The sequence below is a fragment of the Vanacampus margaritifer genome, chromosome 14, assembly GCF_051991255.1.
Source record: "Vanacampus margaritifer isolate UIUO_Vmar chromosome 14, RoL_Vmar_1.0, whole genome shotgun sequence".
NCBI lineage: Eukaryota > Metazoa > Chordata > Actinopteri > Syngnathiformes > Syngnathidae > Vanacampus > Vanacampus margaritifer.
In genome coordinates, this window is record NC_135445.1 from 14,610,363 (window position 1) to 14,636,748 (window position 26,386).

At 39.3% G+C, this 26,386-nt stretch overlaps 4 protein-coding genes across 9 annotated transcripts; 1 reads left to right on the forward strand and 3 right to left on the reverse strand.

Annotated features, from left to right (window-relative positions):
* Positions 1 to 71: 71 nt before the first annotated feature.
* Positions 72 to 10,433, reverse strand: klhl8 (kelch-like family member 8). Of its 2 annotated transcripts, none has more exons than XM_077585580.1 (12): positions 10,279 to 10,433; positions 7,444 to 7,688; positions 6,116 to 6,177; positions 5,867 to 6,032; positions 5,310 to 5,630; positions 4,504 to 4,690; positions 4,283 to 4,426; positions 4,065 to 4,176; positions 3,514 to 3,682; positions 3,285 to 3,444; positions 1,424 to 1,625; positions 72 to 1,351 (listed from the first exon to the last, which is right to left on the reverse strand). In XM_077585580.1, exons 2-12 carry the CDS (start codon positions 7,663 to 7,665, stop codon positions 1,228 to 1,230), a joined length of 1,869 nt encoding a protein of 622 aa, XP_077441706.1. In that variant the 5' UTR covers positions 7,666 to 7,688; positions 10,279 to 10,433; the 3' UTR covers positions 72 to 1,227. The 2 variants fall into 2 exon arrangements, with proteins under 2 accessions (XP_077441706.1, XP_077441707.1); XM_077585581.1 differs by having other exon boundaries at positions 8,426 to 10,433.
* A 150-nt stretch (positions 10,434 to 10,583) lies between these two features.
* Positions 10,584 to 19,396, reverse strand: sdad1 (SDA1 domain containing 1). Of its 4 annotated transcripts, none has more exons than XM_077585572.1 (23): positions 19,262 to 19,396; positions 18,631 to 18,736; positions 18,425 to 18,529; positions 18,245 to 18,343; positions 17,944 to 18,054; positions 17,792 to 17,863; positions 17,606 to 17,706; positions 17,393 to 17,450; positions 17,238 to 17,313; positions 16,918 to 17,015; positions 16,767 to 16,836; positions 16,600 to 16,703; positions 16,470 to 16,527; positions 14,713 to 14,771; positions 14,561 to 14,637; positions 14,388 to 14,485; positions 14,237 to 14,313; positions 12,326 to 12,449; positions 11,752 to 11,846; positions 11,501 to 11,685; positions 11,150 to 11,234; positions 10,909 to 11,070; positions 10,584 to 10,822 (listed from the first exon to the last, which is right to left on the reverse strand). In XM_077585572.1, exons 2-23 carry the CDS (start codon positions 18,718 to 18,720, stop codon positions 10,775 to 10,777), a joined length of 2,052 nt encoding a protein of 683 aa, XP_077441698.1. In that variant the 5' UTR covers positions 18,721 to 18,736; positions 19,262 to 19,396; the 3' UTR covers positions 10,584 to 10,774. The 4 variants fall into 4 exon arrangements, with proteins under 4 accessions (XP_077441698.1, XP_077441696.1, XP_077441695.1 ...); XM_077585570.1 differs by having other exon boundaries at positions 11,752 to 11,843; positions 18,631 to 18,713; positions 19,262 to 19,343; XM_077585569.1 differs by having other exon boundaries at positions 18,631 to 18,713; positions 19,262 to 19,343.
* Positions 19,397 to 19,555: 159 nt separating this feature from the next.
* Positions 19,556 to 21,046, forward strand: LOC144063761 (histone H3-like). The gene is given in 2 exon segments (XM_077585598.1): positions 19,556 to 19,633; positions 19,635 to 21,046. Coding segments are annotated over 2 exon segments (411 nt in total). The 3' UTR covers positions 19,968 to 21,046.
* Positions 20,931 to 25,356, reverse strand: LOC144063755 (uncharacterized). Of its 2 annotated transcripts, none has more exons than XM_077585594.1 (2): positions 25,001 to 25,356; positions 20,931 to 22,807 (listed from the first exon to the last, which is right to left on the reverse strand). In XM_077585594.1, exons 1-2 carry the CDS (start codon positions 25,116 to 25,118, stop codon positions 21,855 to 21,857), a joined length of 1,071 nt encoding a protein of 356 aa, XP_077441720.1. In that variant the 5' UTR covers positions 25,119 to 25,356; the 3' UTR covers positions 20,931 to 21,854. The 2 variants fall into 2 exon arrangements, with proteins under 2 accessions (XP_077441720.1, XP_077441719.1); XM_077585593.1 differs by lacking the exon at positions 25,001 to 25,356 and adding an exon at positions 24,239 to 24,951.
* Between the last annotated feature and the right edge of the window lie 1,030 nt (positions 25,357 to 26,386).

A 26,386-nucleotide genomic window follows, 5' to 3' on the forward strand; every position in this document is an offset into this window, starting at 1 on the left:
AGAAATACTTTTTTTTTTTAAATAAAAAAATACTTCATACTTTTGTTTGGCACACAGACAACAGACTTCCATAACATTCCCAAATTTATTGAACCAATAACAACAAAAGTACAGCACAACCTAAAAGAAACAAAACAACTTACATATTCAGGTTCAACTGTTTACCAGTGCCTTATAGATTGTGCAGTTTTACCAAACAAGTAGCCAGCAGTGCGGCTGGGACAAACTGTGAAGTATACAACTATTCTATTTCTCTTGGAAAATTCTAGCACAACAAAAGTTTATAAGACTAATAACAGCAAAGATACAGCTATATTTGTATATTACAAAAGCGTCCATAATATATTAAAATATATATGCATCTTTATATATCGGGACTGTCTGCAAGGAACATTGTGTGTGATTTAGCTTCTGACAGTCCAGCTATCATAACAAAACACAGAAAACACACAAAAGCATTCCCTGACACCTTTAAATGCACATATGTACAACATGGTAATCAGCTTCAATAAAAAAAAAACTAAAAAAAACTTTTGTCAGCCATGATTGTTCAAGCGTGATTAGGTTTGTTGCACTTAATATTCTGTTGCATTCACTGACCCTCGGACACAAGGCATGTGAACTTCCTCGAAAATGAGAACATTGACGCAAGCATGTGAAGAGATCATTTGACACTGGCCTTGACACTTTTTTTGTTTCTAGCTAGTTTCCCTTCAAAAATAGAATGTAAAGAATTTTTTAAATACATATTACATTTATGAAAATTAATACAAATGATGAGAAAATATTGTGAGCATTAGTTGGTGAAATGTTATTGGGCTTTTTATAAACATCCTCTGAGGTCATACATGTTTTTTGAATTGACTTTTCATTAAGCCACACCCCTGTAAACACAGACTGGCCAATCACAGCAGTTCAATAGTTCTGGGCTCTGGATAAAGCTATATGATCGGCCTCAAGTCAAACTTCAGTCACTCAACAAAAAAAAGAAAAAAGAAAAAAAAGGTGCACCTATTCCTGTTTCATGTTCTATGAAACAATGCTATGCTGCTGTTAGCTTGTTACCCATAATTCTAATGCTACGCCATCAACGTGAGGCTTTATTACTTAGTAAAGGACAATTGTGGATCAAATGCGCTAACACTTGTCGTAGAACGAACAAAATGGACGACATGGAAGGACGATGACGGGAAAGACCACCAGGAATTGTGCGTTTCCGGCTCGCCGTCACATGCAGTTTACGACGTTGCTGGATCCCTGGTCGATATCTCTGATCTGGCTCACGTGCGACGAGCACACGGCCACGCCCGCTCCGGCTCGGCAGTGCGACACGGAGCCCACCAGCTCCCACCTGAAAGGGGGGGGGCGTGGCGTTACGCGTCCGTTACATCCAATCACCGCTGAAACCCCGAATGCCTCTCACCTGTTCATGCGTGGCTCGAAGGCCTCCACCGTGTTCAAGTAGATGTTGCCGTTGTGCCCGCCCACTGCGAACACGCGGCTCATCACCGTGGCGACGCCCACGCCGCCGCGTGGGGTGGTCATCTCCGACACGTATTCCCAGCGGTTGGTTCGCGGGTCGAAACGCTCCACGGAGCTCAGCGGCGAGTTGTCGTCGAAACCACCTGGAGCACACAAGCAAGGGAGTTTAAAAAGGTTCGACGAGGGTGCAAGGATAGGCTCCAGATCACATGCTATCATCACCCTTAAGCGCTTCACACTTTATACAACTATTTCCAGAGAGTATTACAAAATACAACCGCTCAAATGTCACATTTTCTGTAACAACATAAAATGGTCACAGGTGACCACATTCCAAACAGGGTTATATAATAGTTCAGGATTTTTTTTATCATAAAGTTTTGTTCAGATTTTTTATTTAGACTGTTTAAATTAGTTTTAGAGTGGGTTTGTTAGTTTTCTTTTTCTTTGTCATCTCATTCTTTGTCATCTCATTTTGAAGATCGGCCAATTCAGAGTCCCGATCTGATACTGCAGCATTTTTTAAATTATTATTATTACTAAGCAAAACTAACCCAAGACCTTTTATATGGTAAGTGGAGCAGTCGTTAAACTAAGTAAAACATTTAAAACCTTTTTTTTTTTTATGAGTTACTCAAAGGGCTGTGATTAACCAGTATATTCATTTTTCACAAGAGCTTTATTTTTGAGAAGCTGCTGTAGTTGTTTTTAAATAATACTACTTAACACAAATTGATGGGCTAACCTAAAGCGAAAAAATTCTTGCTTTTTATGGCACAAACGTAACAAACTATTTCCCTCAAAATTTGTGTGTGTATTATGAAAATAACCTCATATGTTAATCCGAGTCCTAGTGTTAATTTTATCCACCATTTTTAAATCTAGTCTCAATTTTAGTCTGGTTTCAATCACGCTTGTTAGTTTTTATCATAGTTGGTCAACCTCATCCCGTTTTTATTTAGTCAACAAAAACTGTCAACGTTTTAGTATAGTTTTAGTCAGGATAATTATTTTACCCCTGTTTATTTTTTTCTCAGCAGATTATGTTAAACATTTTGGATCTCAAACAATTTCACATAAAATTTTCTCTTATCTTTTTGATGAAAAACAACTTGACACACAATTACAGTATGTAAGTGGCTACTATGGTTCGATGCTGTGAGCTAGTAAATTAGCCGGCATTAGTTAGCGGTTGGATTAAAATGGATTACGCTATAACTATAATTGATTATTATAATTTTTTTTTTACTTTTTACCGTGAACCCATCTCCTGTCTGTCCCATGTGTTTGTGCATGTTGCACTCGCTAGCTGCAGTTTTGAAAGGGGGGGGGGGGGGTCACATTGACAGATAAGCAAGATTTTACAAAATCATATAATTTTCATCTCGTTTTTGTTCCCAAACTAAAATGTCCAGATTTTAGTCCAGTTATTATTAAGTGAATTACATTTTCGTCTCGTCTTTGAGTCGACGAAAATTCATACTGATTTAGTCCCAGTTATTGTTTATTAATGAGTCTAGTTTTAGTCCGGTGAAAAATGTGTGTTGACGAAATTATTTTTGTTTAGTTTTCATTGAAGAAATTAACACTACAGAGTCCTGATTGGGAGACAATCAACGTCCGATTCCGAGTCAGCAACCATGTGATCACGTAATCGGATTGGGACATCTCTTTTTTTTTGTTACAATTATAATTTTATAAACGTAAAACATTGTTTCAGTTAGTTTTCATTTTTAAAAGCCCTCTCATTTTTATTTTTTAAATATTTTTTCAACACATCATCTTGATATTGCGCCATTTACCGACGACGTAGAGGCATCCGTTGAGCTTGCTGACCCCGTTCCCGGCGCGCCGCTGGCCCATCTCGTTGACTTCGGTCCACTTGTTGAGATGCGGGTCGAATCGCTCCACGCTTGACAGCGACGCCCTGCCGTCGTTGCCGCCCACCGCGTACACGAAAGTCTGGCAGCGGGAAGACAAAGCGGTAAAGAGGAGGATGGAGCGCGCACGTATCCATGTTTGCCGTCTTACCCCCAACGCCACGGAGCCCACGCCTCCTCTGGGCATGTTCATGTGGGCCACGGCACTCCAGCAGTTGCTCTCAATGTCGTAACGTTCCACGTCGTCGAAGCACGAGTTGTCGTCCAGACCGCCGATAGCGTAGATGGGCCCGCCCAGCGCGGCCAGGGCGATACCCCTCCTGTACAAATAAATACAGGTGCATCTCAGTAGATTCGTATATGGTAGAAATTAGGACAGAACAATTTTGAAAAATAAATCTAATTGCGATTTTTGTTTTTACTACTATTTGAGAAACCACATGCATTCATGTTAGTTACACATATAAAGAACAATATGGAGAAACCCCTCAAACTTAAACAAAACAACCTAACTAAGCTAGTGTCTCCTTTCAAAACTCCAAACCACAAGGGGGCAGCACATGCCTAAGGAGACAACTTCCTGAGAATGAGCTGAAAATCTCAAAGCAACATTTTTAAATTATATTCTCACCATCACATATGTATAAAATTAACTAACTTAGCATTTAGCATGATTACAAACAACTGACGGCAGGCAAGTACCTCTTGGTGTTCATGGAGGCTTTCATCATCCACTTGTTGGTGAGGGGATCAAACACCTCCATGTTACCCAGGTGCTCGTTCCCATCGTGTCCACCCACGGCGTAAACCTTCCCTGTGTAAACACCCAAAAATGACAAATTAAGACATGGAAAATGTCTTAATTAGTAGTAATTATATCGACACACAAAATGTCTTTCAGCTTCTATTGAAACTTTTACCTCCTACAGAAATGACACCGACGTGCCGCCGTCTGCTGTTCATCTCAGGGCCCTGAAACCAGCTGTTCTTACTAATGGAGTAGCACTCGATGCTGCGAAACGGGTCACCAGAACCCCCACGACCTCCCACGCAGAACAGAACCCCTACGGAAACAAAGACGTTACTTTGAGAAGTGGTCCAAAAAGAAAAAAAATGATACACAGAGGAGCGCGGCAACCACCTGCAGTGTGTTTTCGGGGCACGGTTCGAACCGAGTACTCGAAGTCGGGCACGAGCTTGTTGCTGAGGTGCAGGTGGTAATTGCGGGCCTCGTCCATCAGGTCGCGGCAGCTCAGGTTGCCTTTGATCATCTCGTCCTTGGCCACTGTGCCGGTCAGGAAGTCCACGGGGAGCAGCGGCAGGCGCACCTGGAGAACAAACGTGGCAATGAGTCATCATAAAACAATAAGCACACAAATAATTGGCACACAAATCTAACTAAACCTATGGTTAAAAAAATTTATTACAGTAATATTGCGTTTGTGGAATATAAATGGAAGCAGCAAAATCCATCATTTTTTATCCATCTCAGGGGGCGGCCATTTTGTTACTTGCTGTCGACTGAAAATGACATTACACTTTCTCAGGTCTCAGGGAATAGTGGGGACCAGGCGCATTTTGTTTCTTAATTCATATTCTACAAATGCAATAATAATCAGAATGCTCTGTTTAGACTAGTGGGGGTGCATAGTAAGGCTAGGTATTGCCAACAACCTCACGATACGTATCACGATACATATGCATCCCAATATGTGATCTTCAAGGCGATACATATCCCAATATTTTACTTTAATTTAATTTACTTGCATTTAGTATTAAAAATTAAAATGATAGCTCAGTTACATTTTGGGAGCAACTTCCCTTTTGATCGTGTAAAAAGTTTTGATGATTTAAGTTCAATTCAATTTTGTAATAAGACAGATCTTACACTCGCACACGGGTGTGTAAACTTTTTTACAATCACTCCAAGTCCTAAATGAGGCTAACCTGAGAGAAGATGTGGTCCAGCCAGGCGTGGTGATGCTGCGGGTTGGCTTTGAGCCACTTGACGGCCGCCTTGTACACCTGCGTCTCCGAGTGGATGTTGAGCTCGCTGGAGGCCAGCAGCGTGCGCAGGTGTTGCGGCGACACGCACGTGAAATCCTCGCACTCCACCACCTCGCTGAAGTGCTCGCAGGCGTAGCGGTCGGCCATGTCCATCAGGTCCACGCGGTTGTGGCTCTCGGCAAAGGTGCGCACCGCCAAGCAGTTGGTGGGGTGGAAGTGGGCCTTCATGTACTCGCAGCACGCCCGCGCCACCAGCTCCACCTGAGAATTATGATTTATTCACTACAAATAATGCATCTTTGTTCAACTATTAATGCCAACAATGTAGCTGTATAGTGAAATGGAGTACATTTAAAGGTTCTTCCACTAGGTGGCAGAAGATCAAATTCACCACTGTATCACTGCTGCCATTTTGAAAACAGTAAGTCACATCTTCCTGTGTGTATATCAGCTTAGTGTTCAACTATAGCCTCTACTGATTACCTATGTTAACTTACCTGAAGGATGCAGGCAGCATAAAGCAGAGGCTGAACGTTGTCTACGGTCAGCGTGAGCTTGGAGGAGTAGGCGAAGTGGACCAGATCCTGAATGGCATCGCCATCAAAGTCCTTGATCTCAATCAGTTTTTGCTTGGCCTCTGTCATTTCAGACAGAAACATGGCCCTGAGGGATGAACAGATTGCTTCACTAGGTTTTTTTTTTTTTTTAAATACAAATGTCTGTAAATGTTGAACAAGTGTGCACACCTGAAGTAGGGGATAACACAGGCCAACACAAGCTTGTGACATGGTATCAGCCGGCTGCCGACCTACATATAAAAACAAGTTCATTGCACGATGTCACCACCATCGTCTGGTGATTGATGTGCTGTAGAGCACATACACAATGTGTCAAACATTTAATAAGGAAAATAAATCATTGAGTGCTGATTATGACACGATTAAATATGTTGGAAAAGAAGACTTTTTTTTAACAACATTAGTAAACGTCTATAAAAATGTGAACTTTTATATTTTATGAATCCATGTATAATACTGTGGGATGATTTTGGATCATTGTTTAATGTAAAAAAAAAAAAAGTGTTGTATTTACGGGATTTTAAGACAGGCTTTAAAGCCAAAGTCTAGTCTAACAATTTTTTTGTAATATGTTGTATGTGCGCCCACGCGTCTAAATCACAATGCTGATTAATAGAAATCTTAGAAAAACTTTCCGCTAGTTTGGACTGTAGGATACCTTTATCTCCAAACTTGTGTTTGCTAGGTGACCTAACAACAACGGACTTACCTCATAAACAATTTCAATCTACACTTGTAGCCCTTACTATCGTTAAAAAAACAATTCTTGTTAACTGGAAAAATAAACAAACTTAAATAATCAAAATAAATCACATTTTAATGGAAAAAATATCTGCCTCAAATAAAAACCAAATATCAAAATTTATAGAAACATGGTCTACGTATATAGAATTTTTTAACCTAATTCTGGTTACTTAATTCTGTCTTGTTAGCGAGAGCCACTACATCGTGATAACTTACATTGATGTTTCTGCATTTGGCAATTTATTATTATATTATATTATTAGTATGGGATTTTTTTTTAATGGGCTTTAGGTGAACTGATGAATACACACACGCACACACATACTCACCCACATACAAAAAAAAAATATATATATATATATGTGTGTATGTGTATATATATTTAAAAAAAAAACATTCATTAAATGTTTTTAATTTATTTGTTTTAAAAAAAAAAAAAAAAAAAAGGAGAGCAATGATGATGTCAAATCGAATGAACAATACTGAGCTCTCCTGAAAAAAAAAAGAAAAAAAAATGCTGATTAATATTGAATTTGCGCCATTTTGCCCTGTACTGCCACCTCTCAAATGAAATTGACGTCATAGTGCCCATGGGCTCAGTTTGCGATCAGAATTTTAATCACAATACCGTGTTGAGACAAATAGAGACACATAGAACATAACATTTTTGACTTGACTTCCACTTTAAATCGCAATAAGGCACTTGGACTTTCCGTGTATATTCAGCCTGAAATGTTTCAACCAAATCTGACCTTAAGTGTGACGTCACAAAGCTCTCCCACTTCATAGAAATGTCTCAGCGAGTTGTGGAAGTCCTTCCACGCCTCGTGGGCCTCGAACACAAAGGAGCCGTCCGACTCGCAGTTAACTTTTGACGGCTTGGCGGGGTTGGTGGCAGCGGTGGCGGCAACAGGGCGCTTCTCCTTGGTCTTGGGCTGCTTGGCATGCTCCGGCACCATGTCCCCTGGCGCCATGGCAGACTTATAGGACACAACACCTGGACAGGAAAGACGTGTTCAAGGACATAAAGTCATATCCTAACGCAGTGGTGTCCAAACTCTGTCCTAGTCCTGCAGGTTTTGAAAGTTTCTCTTCAACACAGCTGAAGCTCATCAGCAAGCTCTGCATAAGCACTATAACAATCTTGTTGATTGGAACAGGTGCGTTGGAGCAAGGAAACATCCAAAACTTATGAATTGAATTTGTTCCATGACCAAGCTCGTAACTCAAAACTGGCACTGCCAGATGTACTTTGTTGCTGCTCTGCATGCTAGTAAACATGCTGCATGCTACATACAAAATGCAAACCTTACCCCCCCCAAAAAAATACAAATAAAAAAACAATGTTTGATCATTACGCTACAATAATAAATAAATAAATTCTCTTATTGAGGTTGCATTTGAGGAAGAAAAACAATCCCCACAATGTTAAAATATTACTGAAGTAATCCTGAAAAAAACCCACACAAAAACGTTTTGTGAGCAATGCAGATATATTTTTATAGCAAATAACCTCCCACAAGCATCAACAAAAGCAGATTATCTGGCTGGGGATATTCCCTGCCATCTGAGCAAGTTTGGTCAGTATCACCCCCCTTTTATTTTCACTTCCTTTTTGCTCAACCTGGCTGCAAGCGAAAGTTGTAGGAAAAAAGTCAATTTCCTAAGAGACAATGTTTGCAAACTGAACAAAAAAAATCCAGCACTACAAAAGAAGGCTGAAAAAAATCCTACCTGTGGGGGTCGGTGGTAATCAGACCAGTCGGCTCTTGGGCTGACTAGATAACACGAGCATGAAGCAAAATGGGGGTGGGTGGGGGGCTACTGGCACAGCTCCGCCCACACACTTTATAGATAGATGATGCACTGTCTTCCTTTCTGAGCTGAATACACCCGAGTATCGATGCAGCCTCATCGTCAGTCTGCTCAGGTTTAGTCACGATATTTAAAAAAAAAAGAAAAATGATTCGCAGCTTGGTTTCACTTCAGTTAAGACAGCTTGAGCGGAAAATAAAGCACAAATCGGTTGGGATTTAAAGATGAAAACAGCCTCAGACTATGTTGTATTATTTATTACGGAGAAGAAGAAAAAAAGACACTGGTGAATTATTTAACAGCAGCAGAACTCAACCTCAAAATCTTGCACAAAAGAGCTACCTTTATTTCAATAACCAATCTTATACACATTTGAAGGCAAGAGCACAAATACCAAACAGGGACCATATCTGGTCTGTCATGAGCCTTCAGTTGGAATCTTTATCTCCCTCACAACCTAAACTGATTCAGGTAAAGTTAAAGATTATAGGAAAATTATACAGCAAAGTAGTGTCATTTTCCATCATACACACACAACTACACTAATTAACTGTGTTATATCCACAGATGGGTAAATTACCTGTTACACTCACTTAAAGGGGAAGTCAAGTTTTTAAAAATCCTTTAAAATAATATGTTCTATGTGGACCCACTAGTCTGAACACACCAATCTAGTTAATATTGCATTTATGGATTTGAGTTGAGCATCAAAATCTACCACCTTTTATTTATCTCATGGGGCGGCCATTTTGCTACTTCCTGTCGACTGAAAAGGACATCACAGCTGCTCTGGGCTCAGGTAATAAACAATCACGGCTCAGCTTGCAAATGTCACATGACCAAACTCAAAATGTAGCCAAACTTGCACACAGTGCGCTATGCTTTAACTTTCCCACAAACTCTGTCACACGTTGACAGTATTATTGCCTTATTTTAGGTTCAGCTCAACGGTCTCCAAAACTCACAGTGCAACCAAAGAAATACATTTTGTGATTTTTACTGATTCTAGTACATCGATGTAAAATTGTTGTCAAACTCAATAGGTAATGAAGGAATTTGTATTTACAATGCAACGTGTAAACTTCACAAGATATTAATCTAGGCTTGTTGACCGTAGTTTGCTGTAATAGAAACTTGTGGTTTACTAACTTCATTTAGAAAGAAAAAAAAAGGCACTCCGCCCACACTCCATTCCTCAATGTATCTAATGTTCATTTTGGGTGTAAATGTACATTCTACATTATTTGATTGAGAAGCCATGCGAGCAACCAGTTACAGCCATAGATCATGTTTGGTGGGGAAAAAAACACGCTAGGAAACTATTTGCTAATCTTGCTTGCTCGACTACATTAAAAAAAGAAGTTTGCTCTCGATGCATTTAAGAGATACACCCCACTGACTCGTTGTAGGCCATCTAAGTTAACACATCTTTGAGCTGGCACAGATCACGTCAACACTCAAGAAGACTGGTTTCTTAATGTCCCTCAAGTTACCACATAAAGGTTTTCAACGTTACTGTAGAACACACACAATTACGTCAAATAGAAACAATATACATACACACACAAACAATGACTGACATCCTTTAAGCCATCTTGGTACTAACAGGAACCGTTAGCTTTTTAGCTAGCATTAGCACAAGAGCTAATCTGGTCTGACAGCTCGAGGACAAAAAACGAAAACGTAACGACAAACACTACACTAGCAAAACATATGAGCAGTAAACGATAGCTAATTGGCTCAAAAATGCAAAACAAGTCATTTCGGGTTACCTCATATCGTAAGAATGGTGGAAACGCCGGCTTTTTCCCCACGAGAAACGTTAGTTCCTATCTGCACGTTTGTTGTGATTTCACCCGGTGCACCCTGGGTAATGTAGTTTTAGTTTTACTACCCGTCGAACACAGAGTGGCACTTTCGTGTCACTGCACTTTCGCCAAATTGTGCTTCGATTTAAAGCCATTTTAGAAGTTCAGATCTTTGTTTGTCTTAAACCATGTATTGTTGCTCCATGTACCTTGATATTGTAGTTTTATCTCTATCTGATTACTTTGCCAGTGACAACGATGACTTGTAATCAATTGCATGATCAGATTTATAATGTTTACACATAATAAAAACACATTTGATGGACATTAGGTAGTAATTTCACAACCAAATATGATTTATATCATAAAAATTGGCATTGATAAAAATAATGACACATTTATACGGCATCCGACATGATTTGATGTGGTCAGAGGTCCAAGGTGACGATCTTTCCATTTACTACTTGTGTTGCTTCTTCCTTTTTAGGAGTGCATCCCGAAGAGCAATCTGCATTAAAAAAAAAATATATCGATATAAATAAACAGTATCTGTACAAAGAATGAAAACACACCTTTTCTACACAGTCCTCTCACCTGTTTCTCCCTGAAGGAACGTTTGCCTTTGGATCGAACGTCGTTGCTGTACCTCATCATCATGAAGTTCTTTTTGCGCCTCTTCTCTTTGTTGCTGGTGCTGGCGTGAGGATTTAACTTGGTCCTCTTCTTCACAAACTCCTTACGGTCCGTTCGGCCCGCCTACAGGCCGAAAGCGAAACATACGGTGAAACTTGTGTGTGAAGAAATGGGAATAGAAGTGAGTCTTTGTTTTTCAAACCATTGCTACTGCCAGGCGTGATTCCTTGTCAGCTTTTGGTTTCTTATGGAGCTTCTCAATGTCTCTCAGGGTTAGCAGCTCCCCTCTGGAAAATGAATAAAACATATGACACAGAAGTGTCGCTGTTTGAATCCTGGCTTTGGCCTAATTTGCTCCCAGTAGGCCTGGCAGAACCTTGTATGGCAGCAGCCGCCTACTGGTGTATGAATGGGTTGAATGTGAGGCATTGTGAAGTGATTTGGGCACCGTATGCTGTGTATACAGCTCAGTTAACATAAAAAAGTACAAAAATAAAAGTCATTATTAAAAACATCCATAGATTGGGAATGGCCCACTGTTCCATGTTCTAACCTTGTGTGGTCTTCGTCGTCGATGTCCGCCGCTTTCCTCTTCTTCCCTGGTGCGGCGTTGACCTCCTTGGCCATCTGGGCCAGTCTGATCTTCTTGAAGTCATCTTGCGTGAGGAGCCGGCTGCTGCTTACAGCCGCCGCTTTGGCTTCCCGCTCTTCAGCTGGTAAACCCTTCAGCTTTTCAGCCTTACACAATCACAGAAGGGCGTTAAATCGCTTTCAATCATTTTTACAGACTGTCCTTAAACCTACCACTTCTGTCATGTCTTCATCGGATGAATGGTGGATGTCCACCCACTCCCCATCTTCATCCTCGTCGCTCACACTGGCGCTCTCCCAGCCGTCTGCTAAGACAGGTGTCGTGGTATTGTTTATTAGCCTAATCAATTGAGTACAGATGACTGCTTAACTCATTCACTGCCATTGACGGCTATAGATGTAAAAAAATCATTTAAACTATTTCTATTAGTTTATTTTTTCCCCACTTTTTCTAACAAGAGTATGAAAACCTAGAAACAAAATTATTGTAAATTTAGAACAGAGATAAAATTTGTGATTAATCGTTTACAAGTGAAGTCATGTGATAATTACAATTAAAAAAATGTAATCGCCTGACGGGCGTAATAAAAAAAAAGGGCAATTTAATCGAAATTAATCGAATGATAATTTCATAACTATTATAAATGTGCAATTTAAAAATATATAGGTTTTCATAAAAAATGAAATTAAATGAAAAACAGTTTAAACTAATAGTTCACATGAATTTTTGACGTCCATAGTCATCAATGGCAGTGAATGAATTAATAATGACGAATGGTCTGCTCACCTTCTTCGTCCTCTTTAACTTCCTCCTCTGCTTCCAGCACCTCCGCTCCAGGGATGTAGTCTTTAGCTCCCAGCTCGCCGTAGTCCTTCACCCGGGCCTCCAACGACGCCACTGTGGGCCTTCCCTGCACACAAATGTCTGCATTTAAGAGGCTTCTACAAACATAGTATTGATACTCAGTCATTAATCATTTCAAGGATTAGTAACAGATTGGACCAATGAATCTTAATGCTTAAGACATCTTAGTTGATGATTTGCTTCCAACTCTACAACCCTTTTACGTCTCTGTGCACAATGATGAACTAACCTTTAACTCCATCTAACACCTTTGGGAATTTTTTTTTTTTTTTTTAGAACAAGCTCTGAAGACCTCTGACTCCAAAAAATTGTCAGAATTTGTGACAATTTTTTTACACTCCAAAATCTTGTTGAAGTTGTCCTATTAACATGGCAGTGACCCAATTTAAGGACAAAGTCAACTTTGGAGACTAACAGAGCCAAGACATCACCCGTGCGTAAAACCCCTTTGACACTGTCTATAAAGCTGTTGTCTCACCTTTGTTACATGTTGCTGTTCTGATTAAAGGCACACACACATGGAATGGGGTATGAAATCAACCCTTGAATTTCCCAGCTTGTGAGGTCGTAGTACAAGTTAGAGCCTGTAAAATCTGTTGTGTCACCGTTTTACGTATTGTTGTTCTGTAGAATAGACAGTGACCTCCCACTACAGTGTGGTCCCACATTTCGAGGGCCCACTACATTGCGTTCCCCCACCATACCTACCTGCATAGTCATTACTTTTAATAATTTTTTACAGCTTTTTATGTTAACATAAATACAGCATTGTTCTGAAAACATAAATGCTGCTTAAGATACAGTAATGTCAATATGTATAGAAAATAAAACACATTAAAACATTCTAACTGGATTTGAATTCTCTTGGACTCTGACAAATACTCTCGGTTCGAACACTTCATTTTGTTTTCAATGCCACAATGACTGGAGAAAAATACTGGCAATTGTCTGAAGCTGAAGCGTGTGAGAGAAGTTTAAAAATAAAAAATAAAAAAGTTTCACTACTGTGTATTTCTTCTTTAGGAACAGCTTTTAAACTTTTATTTAGGTACAATTTTTATTTGACTTTTGCAATGCTGTGTATTGTTTATTGAGTTCTTTAGTTGTTATTTTTTGCTGTTGAGTATAATGGTTTTATTCCTAAAAACTATATTTTTTATTTTATTAATTCAGATACAAAATTGATGTACAAACATAAAAAAATTAACAAAACTAACAACTGTGCAGGCAACATTTTGTGAGCTTCTCTAAATCAAGATAGCGGGCCAAACTTAAAAACAAATTTTTTTTCCAAAAAAATCATAACATTTTTAATACTTTGTCCTTCACTCCCAAAAACGTGTTTACACTCCCAAAAACGTATTTACACGTTTTTAAATATTTTTCCTTTTTATACAAGATCATACAGAAGGCTTTGATGCTGCTTCTGACATGAAGAGGTGGCTTAAAGCAATGGTAGTTATTACAAAAAAACAGCCAGCAGGTGGCAGCAGAGTATAAGAGATCGGCCAGGTTCATGTTTGCAACAAGGTCTTTTTGTCAGTGTTTTCACCAAGGAGTGTGAATATTGATGAAACTTAGCTATATTCTAATGCTAATTTCTGCAAAACGGATACAAGTATACGTTTTTTCCTGATGAAACAAGAGGCTCTAATCTTTCAAAAATCAAATCAAGATCAAAATCAGTCAAAATCCAGTAAAACAGCCGGGAGCATATGGTTAAAAAAAAATTCTGAGCGTTTAAAAAGTTGTCTAATAGTGTCTGAAGCTGAAGTGTGTTTCTTCTCATTTGTGTACTAGCAGATAATGCTTTTCAGTGCATGTTGTGCTCACCCTGTCCTTTTTGTGCAGCATTTGTGGGTTGAGATTCCTAAAAAGCTGGATGAGACCTTTGGAAGACATCATCACATCTGGAAAATAAAAGGCACACGCTGTCAATAAATGGGACGACGACGACGACGACGATAATGACATAAGACCTCACTCTTGTCTTTGTGGGTCTTGTACTGGGCCAGGTCCTGCAGCAGGTCCTCACTGATTGAAAGAGGACAACGGGCCACTACCTCTTTGATGGCGTTGATCCTGAAATGACATTATGATCTATTAAAGTATCTTTTTCTTTGACGTTTAACCCTAGAAATGTTGTCGGCTTCTCACCCCACAGTCATGACCTCGCCAGAGTTTCGATCTGTAACAAAGTTGTTGGCGATGGTGCGTATCACCGACTCGATGATCTGCGTGTGTTTGCAGGGGTGTTAGCATGAATGTTAGCCACTTTCCAACTCATTCAATTCATTTTAGGAGCGTACCTCGGGCGGGACGAGCTGGTGGGAAGACTGCGCGGCGCACAGGAGGATCTTTGTCACCTCTGCAAGATGTAACAGTAATAAGATGTGATTTTTTTTAAACAACTTGGACCACTATCTTCCACAAACAGTACACCAAATAATTTTAAATAATTATTTAAAAACATATGTCATAAATATCAAAATAATAACAAAATGATTTATTATTATAATATATAATTGTTTCTATGCTTTTTGACTATTTACACCACAACCCGAGGCTGTATTCCTGTTATTATCCTGTTATATTTCTGTAAATTATGACAACAAAATTCTAACAACAATTACACATGTTCAGACAATATGAGTACCGTATTTTTTTCTACTTTGCATTGTAGCATTTAACATCTCCTTGTAGGATTATAATAAGTATAATGTTTTTTTTAACCCCTTTACAAGATGGAAATGTATTTCAGTTTTTTTTAAAGGCTAGAATACATCTAAAAATATATGTAATATAATACAACACTTCCGTTTTTTTTACATGCGCTTCAGATTATAGAATTTACCTGCAAAAAAAAAAATAATATACAGTAGTTCCGTAACCGTTCAAGTTCGTAAATCAATTTACTCTTATGTCAAATCAGTTATCCCCATTGAAATGAATTGAAATGCCATTAATTGGTTCCCAACCCCCACAGTAACTATTTGCGTTTTGGCTGGGTGCCTTTTAGGAGCGTGGCTTAGTTGATGATGTCGGGAGCTGGATCGGGGTAAATGTCCGTGCTCAAGTTGCAGCCTACAGCAGCTTCTTGTGAGTGTTCTCAATTTGTACACGTATTTAGCAGTTTGTTCCATTAGAAAGCAGCTAAAAGTGCACTGGCGACCATGGCTCTCCTTGCCAACAAAATATGAGGGCATTCGAGTACTTTAATTACTCCTTTTTTCTTTTTTAACTTCAGACTTCAATTGAGTGAGCTCGGTTTATTAGATTGATCTCTAGGAACGGCAACTGTGAAATCACGTTGATTAGACAGCCTTGGAAAAGTAGTTTGATGGCTCTAGCTGCAGCCGCTAGCACCGTTAAAATGCTAACACTGTAGACTCCCTAAACACTGGCAACGGGCACCGTGAAATACAATGTCAGCGTAATTAAGTCTTCTTTTAGTGCCCTTAATTGGCGATTGAACGTGATTTCAGGACGAAGTTGTTTTGTTGACTTTTGTCGCCATAGTTTATGCCGGCTATATGAACGGCAGACACACATTCCGCAAGACGAGTCAAGTCATCCATTGCGCCGCGACAGGCAAAACGCTCCGGAGAAAAACTTCAAAATAAAAGCATTTATTGGCATTGCACTCTACATATTACTTGGTATGGGAAGGTTTATTTTGAAGTTGGCCTTCAATCCGCATTGGCGGCGTTTTGACAGACGTGTCAAATATTCTTCACAATGTAAACTCTTTACTTCACTGGATTTGCCCAAAAAAAACAACAACAACAACTCTACTCTGCCTCTGATTAGCTAGTGGCTCTTATGCCGGAAATCCGGTACTGTGCCGGAGCACTTTAAGCCCTGCGAACAGAGACGGCGACGCATCTAAAGCTGGCTTGTACATGAAATTTTGTCTTGTAAGTCAAAGCAAAAAATGAATAAGTGGACAAAGTTTAAGTAAAGGTAGCACTATATATATTTTCAACTCCGCTACCTGACAGGGAAAAAATTGCAACTAAATGCAAACATTTTTAAATTTGATAATATACAGTATAATTCTGCTTACCTCTTTGGTGTGGTTGAAGGAACCTCTGGATGAATGGATAATAATTAAACAGGAAGAGCTGAAAAAAAAAATAGATATGTGAGTTTTTAATTTGGTGATTCTTCATGAAGTCAATGTCAGAATGTCGTACTTCGTGGATCCCGACCAGTCTGGAAATGAGCTCCATCATCATGATCTTGACCTCAAAGCGATCTTTGGAGTTTTCCAGCTGCTTCAAGAGCTTCTCTGAGAAGTCTGCCAAACATTTCTGGGTTATAGATGACAAGCCAGATGCTGAATGGTGACAAGAGAGCCTACCTTGAGGATCGTGAATGAGGTGAATAGCGGAAAAGTTGAACACCTCGGCTTTCTTCTTCTTCTTATGTTTCTGCACGCAAGATGTAAATGTAAAAAAAGATATACAACAAACATAACAGGAAATTCAAATTGAAGATCACATGGGAATTACCTTAAGGACTTTCATTGCTTTTTCCATCTTTTTCTTGTTTTTGGAAGTTTTCCTCCCTGTGTTGAATCTTACCATCAAGTCACGTGCTGTTGGTCCCTCTGCCTGCAAGATAATGAGGAAAAAACATGACACAGTTAAGTAAAGTCACAAATACAATCTGTCCATGGATGCTGCAAATAGCTGCAAATGCATTTGTTGCAAACAGTGACTTATTTTGGATAGTGCGCAAAAAAAAGTTGCACAAATGACTTAAAAGTGAGGTTTGTATGAAACTTTGGGTCATATGCCAAATTAAAAATCAATACAATCGATGCCAATACTTGCCTCTGATTCTGAGTCGCTGCCCTCGTTCTCTTCATCTGTGCCCAAGAAAAACTTTAGTGCGGCCACCAGGATCTACCCGGCAACAAAGAAATGTGAGACTTTGTTTCCCACAACTAAATAAGAAATACAAATCAAGGTTGGCAAAACACACCTTTGTCACACTGGAGAAGCACGCCGTGGTGATGACGTTGACCGTTTTAGTGTCATTCCTGTAAGGACATCAGCTTTAATGATGCCTTGAGATAGGAGTTCATTTTTTTCCAATTGAAAAAGGTCAGAATTGCCTCTGGTTTCAGGTCACTCGTATCTCAAGGGACAACTGTCAACTTTAAATGATTCATTCAAGAAAAAGAAAAAAACGCACCAAATGTTCCTCTTGTACAGTTCTACCATCACATCTAAGGAGATCTTGGCTGCAATGGGGTTGCGGTCTCTCAGCATGGTGTACATGAAGTTCTGCAATGACTACGACACACAAGAAAAATGTAATATATTTAAGACATTCATAAATAAATGTGCGGTAAATGGCAGAAGTGAGTCATTCTCTTACCGAGTTCACCTTGTTGTTTTTGTGCTTGGCGTTGATGTTTTTGATGTCAGTCACAATGTGCATGTATAACGTCTGTAAAAACAAAAAGCACATTTTAAATTAATTGTACTTTGTGTAGCTGCCTTTTTATTGCAGTTTTTTTCTCTGCAAACCTTGCGGAGCAGCTTGTCATGACATCGCAGCAGCTCAAAGAAAAGCTCCAGCAGGCTGGTGGGGTCGATCAGGTCTTTGTTTCTCAAGAGAATCAAAGCCTTGCAGAAGGTCTGAACACAACGCCAAAGAATAATTCATTCAATTTTACACTTCAATAGAATATTAATTGTTCCCAAAGAGTAGATGTGTCTCTGAGTATTGTTGTATGCACTAACTGAATATATTGATGCAGTGTGTGTGTTTAAGTAACAGTAAAGTTGGCTGAAATGGAGACATGGATTCCAAAAATGACATGCTCACCATTCTTAAGTCTGGCTCCACGACTGTGTGGTGACTAAGTAACAACTCAGTCAGTTCTTGAGGAAAAGTAGACAAATGTTGCAGGTAACAGTGGCCCACCTGATTGACAAGTCAAAGGCCATTTAAAAAAAAGTCAACTTCCAAAAAAAAAGGCTCATTTCGATTGAAATCTGAAGTTACCTGAGCAAGGAACATGACAAGCTCCGCCAACTCCTTGTTGGGTTTATTAGGCTGAAGTTTAAAGATCTGCACATTGGACTGGTAGTGTCTGTACTGCTGCAAAAACTACCCAAGCCACAGTGACAACACTTCATGTTAACAATTTAAATGTTCACCACAATAAAAACGCGTGCTAGCTTTAGCATTGGTAGCTTCTAAACACTCACCTCGTCCACGTAAGACTGCGGGTCTCTCTTAATTAGATTCTGCAGTTGCGGCAAATTATTCGGCAACTTGTTGTTTTGTCGTCCTGACATGGCGAGGATTTATGAGCTATAATCACGCAAGCACGGCAATTCACAATAGTTCTCACAAGGTAAGCGTGGCAAGTGTGCGCGCCGCCATTACTGTGTTGTCATTTGCCTGAGGAGTGACGACACGTCCGCTACAGTGTTCAAGGTAGACATGATCATGAAACGTTGAAAAATTAAAATATATGCTTAGGAACTAAGCATAACAAGACGTATTGTTTGTAACGTCTGCGATTTATAGTAAATATGAATATATAGTTTACGAATATTTAATTTGTCATTTAGAATTTGTCACAAAATGAAACGCTGTGGTATTTCTGCGTAATTTCAAATAAATAGAGATCCCTCAAAAGAACCAACCCCATTAGATCTAATTAGGGTGCTTTTAAAATAAATAAATACATTATTATTTCAGTCACTATCCTCGTGTGGTCAGATGCAAAAAGGCAATGTATGATGAAGAGCAGAACAGGGTGGAGAGTGCACACGACGCCTCGAGAAATTAGCCTTTTTTGCGAACCATGTGCATAGAAGGGTTCAAACAAACCTTCATAAAGTTTAAGATAGCCATCTTTTTGACATGATATGATCATCGATGCTTGTCAAAGGTTTTGTTCTTCTTGGGTGAGCAATGAAGATTAAGAGAACTACGGTTTCCGATGCCCTTTATGGTTGTTGTGACGTCAAATTCCTGTCGTCCAATCAGTTAATGAGCTTGTCTTCTCGCTGTGCCTTCCCGGACTGACCAATCAGCTCTGACGTGTCTGGAGCAGTTTGCTATAAAAGCCGCTCGCGGTGAGGCCGTAGTCGGAGTTTGAAACATTCGTCGACCGTTTCTAAAATGGCGAGAACGAAACAAACAGCCCGTAAGTCTACCGGCGGCAAAGCTCCTAGGAAGCAGCTGGCCACCAAGGCAGCCCCGCAAGAGCGCCCCAGCCACCGGCGGCGTCAAGAAGCCTCACCGTTACAGGCCCGGTACCGTGGCCCTCCGTGAGATCCGTCGCTACCAGAAGTCCACCGAGCTGCTTATCCGCAAGCTGCCCTTCCAGCGCCTGGTCAGGGAAATCGCTCAGGACTTCAAGACCGACTTGCGCTTCCAGAGCTCGGCCGTCATGGCTCTGCAGGAGGCCAGCGAGGCTTACTTGGTGGGTCTGTTTGAGGACACCAACTTGTGCGCTATCCACGCCAAGAGGGTCACCATCATGCCCAAAGACATCCAGCTGGCACGTCGGATCCGTGGAGAGAGAGCTTAAGCTTTTACAGTCACACGACAACGGCTCTTTTAAGAGCCACCACATTCGCAACTAAATGAGAAATTTCTGTTCATTTCACTTTCTTGAGTGGCAGTTTTCTATCAGCATCGTAACATGCCAATAATCATTCGGTTAGCTGTCTTCCACGTAATGAGAAAATACACAATTCGTAAGGAAGTGGGAACAATCTTGATTGAGCTGAAAATGCAAGATTTCTAGAATCTAGGCTATACATTTCAAATGTTATACCAGGACACAGTACAGTATTCAATATGCAAATAAAAAAATATTTTTGGCACTACACCGTCCATTTTGTAGAGTAAATGTTAGTCTAAGGCAATTTTTACTCTGTAAAAGACTATTCATCCCCCAGTCTGAACGGAGTAAAATTTACACTTGGAAGAAAGTAAAATTTAATGATTAATTGTACTGTACTCCAAACGATAATATATATATTTTTTTGATGAGAACATGAATTCCTTACACACATTTTACAGATTAGAATAGGATTTGCTCTATTAAGATGAACAAGCAAATTATCTTCATATTTTTCCCTCAAGATAAGAGTAAAAGGTTACTCATGCAGAATAAATATTTAAATCCGTCTGTCCGTCTTCTTCCGCTTATCCGGGGTCGGGTCGCGGGGGCAGCAGCTTTAGCAGGGAAGCCCAGACTTCCCTCTCCCCAGCCACTTCAGCCAGCTCCTCTGACGGGACCCCAAGGCGTTCCCAGGACAGCCGAGAGACATAGTCTCTCCAGCGTGTCCTGGGTCAATAGGACTCCTTCTTCAGCTTGAGGCAACCCTTACCGCTGGTGTCCACCAAATATTTAAATCATTAAGTGTTTTTTACTCAGATATGAAAATTGTACTCTAGTAAATTCAGATTTTTACTTTAAGTACATGTCACTCTATTTGCATTTTTACAAATCCATTCAAAATTACCCATAAGGACAAAGAACAGATTAATAACTTAAAACTTTTATTAAGGTCAAAATAATACTTAATCAAATATTTACAATGTTCAGTTTTGTTGAATTACTTTCAGCAGTGTGGAATGATGAATAAATCATAATCATCATATGACATATCAAATGCTTTGCAAAATGAAAAGGTAGTTTTTAAAAAATATATTTTTTGTTTTCCTTATGTGCTCATTGTGCCTTTACAAAAAAGTATGTTCTTTTCAAGTTGCCTAATTGTTGTATAATTCATATTGTTGTTGGTTTGAACTTGCACTACTTTTATGTGACTTTTGCATTGCTGAAAGTGCACATTGTTCAACAAAGCATTAAAAAAAGAGAAGGTCTTTGACATCTACTACAAGAGGTCTATCTGTTGTGCATACAACTTTGAAAGCATGCAAATGTTCATTAAGACAAAATGCATTTTAAGACAATCGTGAACAAAAATCGGCATTTCAAAACTCAACACACCACTATAAGTTATTATTTATTTCCTAATAGTTCGAGAGACCACTACACAAATTAAGCTCCAGTTTAATAAATCAGACAATAAAATAAATGGATTATTTTGTTTTGGCATTTGTTATTTGAGCGTGAATATCAGTTTGAAGAGTTGTATGTTTGTAAAATTTTCCATTTCATCGCTAAGCGTCAAGAGTTTTTCCAGTCAGTCATTCACAAATTTGAAATGAGCACAAAAACATTGTATAAACCGGATATAATTCTCAATTCGTTTCATCATTAAAGATCTAATTTTTCATTTGAATCACCATTGAAAACTACTACTCTCACTAGCTAACTTGCTTCTCTTAACCGAAGCCGCATGAGTCAATCTTTGACCACAAAATGAACAGGCTGTGTTTTTGTGTTTGCACTATTTCCTTCTGAAGAGAATATTTGAACACACATTGAGCAGGTATACTGCTACTTTCCACTGTGTGCGCTTCTTATGTGATGGCTTAAATTTCCTTTCTGAGAGAAAATTTGACCACAGAAAGAGCAGGCAAAAGGTTTCTCTCCAGTGTGTGTTTTTGTGTGTGTCATTAAATTCCCTTTGGTAGAGAATTGTTTATCGCAAAAAAAGCAGGCAAAAGGTTTTTCTCCGGTGTGTGTTCTTATGTGTGCATCCAAATTCCCTTTTGTAGAGAATTGCTGATTGCAAAATATGCAGACAAAAGGTTTCTCACCGGTGTGTGTTCTTATGTGTGTTTTCAAATTCCCGTTTGTAGAGAATTGTTGATCACAAAATGAGCAGGAAAAAGGTTTCTCACCAGTGTGTGTTCTTATGTGTGTGTTCAAATTCCCTTTTGTAGAAAATTGTTGCTTGCAAAACGAGCAGGAAAAAGGTATCTCGCCAGTGTGTTTTCTTATGTGCGTTTTCAAATTCCCTTTCGTTGAGAATCGTTGGTCACAAAAAGAGCACAAAAAAGGTTTCTCACCAGTGTGTGTCCTTGTGTGTGTTGTTAAGTTTGCCTTCTGAGAGAATCTTTTCCCACAATCGACGCATGCAAAAGGTGTCTCTCGAATGTGCACTGTAATATGTGTTTTCAAAAGAGACTGGGAGACAAAGGTATGACACGTCATATCGCCATCAGACTGTTCATCATCAGTTTCAGGAAAGTGTGACGTCGTCGTGTCACCGCTATGTAATACTGAAGCGAAGAGGCTATCTGCTTGCGATCCTCCACATGGTTCTCGATAAACCTCTGTTGTCATGCGTTGACTCGAGCAAATGCCTGGAGGCTTCGCCGAAAGGTCGCCAGTCAATGGCAACTTTGTGAAATTGTCCTCCTCGTGAAGGGGCGTCAAGTCCTCCTCATCGTTGTCAGGGAACTCTGGCACCTGATGCGCAGGATGAAGACAGTTTTCACTGACATCTGCAGGACACAAGAAGACAAAAGACACGTTTTGGTAAAATTAAGTGAAGTTGTGTATTCTTGTTTGTATACACACGGAAAAAAATGTTGGTACCGCTCTGTTGAAGAGAAAAACCCACAGTGGCCACAGAAAATTCTTGAATATGACTAAATAATTAATAAGAATTTAATGAAAATTAAGGGGATATAAAAAGTTGATATTTTGTCCATAACTAATTTGATCTTTTTTATGTACAATTGATATCTTTAAAAACACATTTTGGCATTTGCTGCTGGATGAAAATGACGTGGGCTCAGGTTATAACCAATCAGGGCTTACCCTTTTTTTGGGTTTGGTCAAGTGACGTGGCAAACTGAGCCATGATTGGTCGTTACCTGAGCATCTGTGATGTAATTTTCAGTCGACAGCAAGCAACAAAATTTGTTTTTAAAGGTATTAATTGTACAAGAAAAATAATGAAGTTGTCTAATTATGGACAAAATATTAACTTTTTATAGCTGAAAATGGCTCAATGAGTCAAGCATCTCCTTCAACAATGAAATTTAATGATTTTGAATTGTGGTTCAACAGAATATATATATATATTTTTTAAATAAACCTGCCAAATGTCTAAAATTTTTGTGTATAGGTTTTTTATGAATTTGTGACTTTTATTGTTTTTTTTTGGGGGGTGCAAAATCCACATTTTTCACAGGAGATTGGGCATCTGACATAAGTGACAGACACAGCATAATAGTTTTTTTTCCCCAGACCGTTACCTGTAGGAGCACTCTAGTAGTCACTGATACCGATACCAAGTACGGATACTACTAGTACTTTTGATGCATACAACCCCCCTAAAAAAGACCTATAAAACCTAATGTTGCATTTTTCCTTAAAATTGCCTGAAATTGATGCCAATGTCCTAATCTTTCAATTACTAATTTATAGTTACTGATTGCAAAGTGCTCACAAGAGGGCGATGCCTTGAAATAAGGCCATGTATCTGCCCGATAGATACCTGTATTTCTTAGTATTAGCTTAAATAAAAATGGTCCTATTGTTTCAACGACGACTAATAAACAACCTACCATTGTGTTGTCCACATATGAAGCAGTGTGTGTGGCTCTAGCAGCCACAATGCAAGCGTTTACGTACAGTAGTACAGTTATTGGGCCATATTGACAAACGTTTTGCTAGATGTGTTTTTAGTGGTCAAGATGACAATTTGAGAGTGGGTGGCTTGCAATTAGTGTGTTGCTACTGTATTGCACACATGTCTGGAAAATAAAGTTCCTTTGATTCTTTGTTGCTTTATAATAAAGTTCTTAAACAGTCAAATAAGGTAGGCCATCTGTAAAAAAGAAAAGAAAAGCAGAAACAAAATACTGCTTCATTCAGAGTGTCAAAAAAAACAAACACAGGTAGATATCATGTCTAGCTCCATTCACCATCAACGCCACAGACTTTCTCAGAAGTTGGTGGGTGCTTTAGTCCAAGTCTGGGAGGAGATGCCTCAGGAGACCATCCACCTGTAGCATGCCCAGGCGTTATAGGGAGGTCATAGAGGCACGTGGTGGCCAAACACACACTACTGAGCTTCAATTTGACTTGATATAAGTCATCAAACATAAAATAATCAAAGTTGGATCAGATGGTAGTGTTTTTTTTGTTGTTTTTTTTTACTTCAAGTTTGAGCATGACTGCAAATATTTCCTTCATTCATATCTAAGGATATGTTTGAGCCCGTGACGAAGCACCTTCGGGGCGACCGGTCTACCTACTACACCTGCGCAGAATTTGTACTTGAAGCTCTCGCGCGACTCACGGCAAAATAACGCGAGGTGGCGACTTGCCGGTCACGGCAACACAACCACTGTGAATGGGGAAAAAAGGCAAAAATGTTTACTCTCTTGTACGTCATACATTAAAAAAAAAAATGATGCGGAAAACACATTTTTAAACTGCCAAAGCGCATTTAAACTGAGTTGGTGTGACATTACCATTGACACACAAAATGGCGTCACGAATATGAGCGGAACCGTATCTAGAGATAGTGCACATTTTTGGACGTTAATAATGTTGTAGTAAACGTAACGACATACAGTGCCCGGAAGATGATTATATTTAAATAGTAATAATAAACACGACAACATGCCGGGTTGGAAATATTAAGCACTGACTAAACAAGTTGGTTAACAAGGGGAACAAACCTGTTCTAACTCGAGGCTTCTTGAAAACAGCGTCCAGATGTCGAGGTTTCCGCTCGTCCTCATCTTTTTTTGTTCCACTTAGTCTCTCGTTATACTCTACATTCGTTCTTGTGCGCATTTTTTTCCCACACGAAGCGACGTTGGTGTCCTTCGTTAGCGGTTAGCAAGCTAATTTAAGCAAAGGCGATTCAAGTTGCACCGTGACGAGTTACCGGAAACGATTATTTAAAGATGTGTTTTTTTTTTCAATATAGTACTAGGCGTACTTTATCGAGGCTTATAGTAAATTCAGTTAGTGATGGGTCAAATCAAATTTGTGCTAGGCTTTGAAAAGTGCGTCGACCGACCCGGATGGAAAACGCTTATCTTCTTCTACTATTTTATATGTAGTTTACTTGGCGGTTGGTAAACTTACATTTGGTGCATTGCCGCCATCTACTGGACTGGGGTGTTGAGCAATAGAAAAGCAGCAAATAAGAAATAGATACTGTGTACAGGTATAATATTTTTAAAACAAACAAACAAAAACATTCATCTTTATTAACTACTTTACTGATTCTGAATTTTTGATGCAGCTCCAAGAGCATTTTCAACGCTGTATTCAAGTTGGATTTTCGTTATCAAATACATTTAAAATCAGTTATTCCGTCGACTCATTGAATAATTTATTTAGAATCAGTTTTTTGCAAAATCTTTTCCAATTCTTGTTTAATAACTAGACGTTGTTCATTTGGTATTGTTTGTTGACCAGGCAAAACAATTAAGCAATATCGCAGACAGGAAGTGATCTACTCACCAACCTTTTTGAGCATTTGCTCTGTTATGGGAGGGAACAAAGCTACTTCTTGACTACTGATCAATGTGAACAAAGGGCTATTGTTTGATTGTTCTTCTTCGAGCATGGTAGTAAAACTGAACAAGATCTGAGGGTGAATCCCTCTGTCGTTGTCATACGCAGCCGACAGTGAGATTCACTCCGAGGACGAGGACACGTCCAGCAAGAAGAGAAAAAAACGCTCTTTGACGTAGCCACTGATCAAGAATAAGAGTTGGACCTAGAGGTCTGCCACGCACTCTCTTGCCCTCTCTCACTGGCTCACATTATGTGTATGTAGACGTAGAGGCCACCCACCATGTCATGCCACGTTCTTATGGTAACTTACCAGGAAAGTTTATTTTTTCTTAATTGCTCAACTGTCTAGTTTGTTAGTGTGTGCATTTGCAAAATGTGTTTTTACAACAAATGTTTCTCTTGGCTTCTAAAGAAATCACTTGACACGATGTTTGTAGTACTTAACCCCACCCCCTTTTTTTTTGTTACGTAATAAAATAAAAATAAAACCTTTGGTTTGTGTGGTCTTCCTTCTGCCTTCTCTAATGCAAATA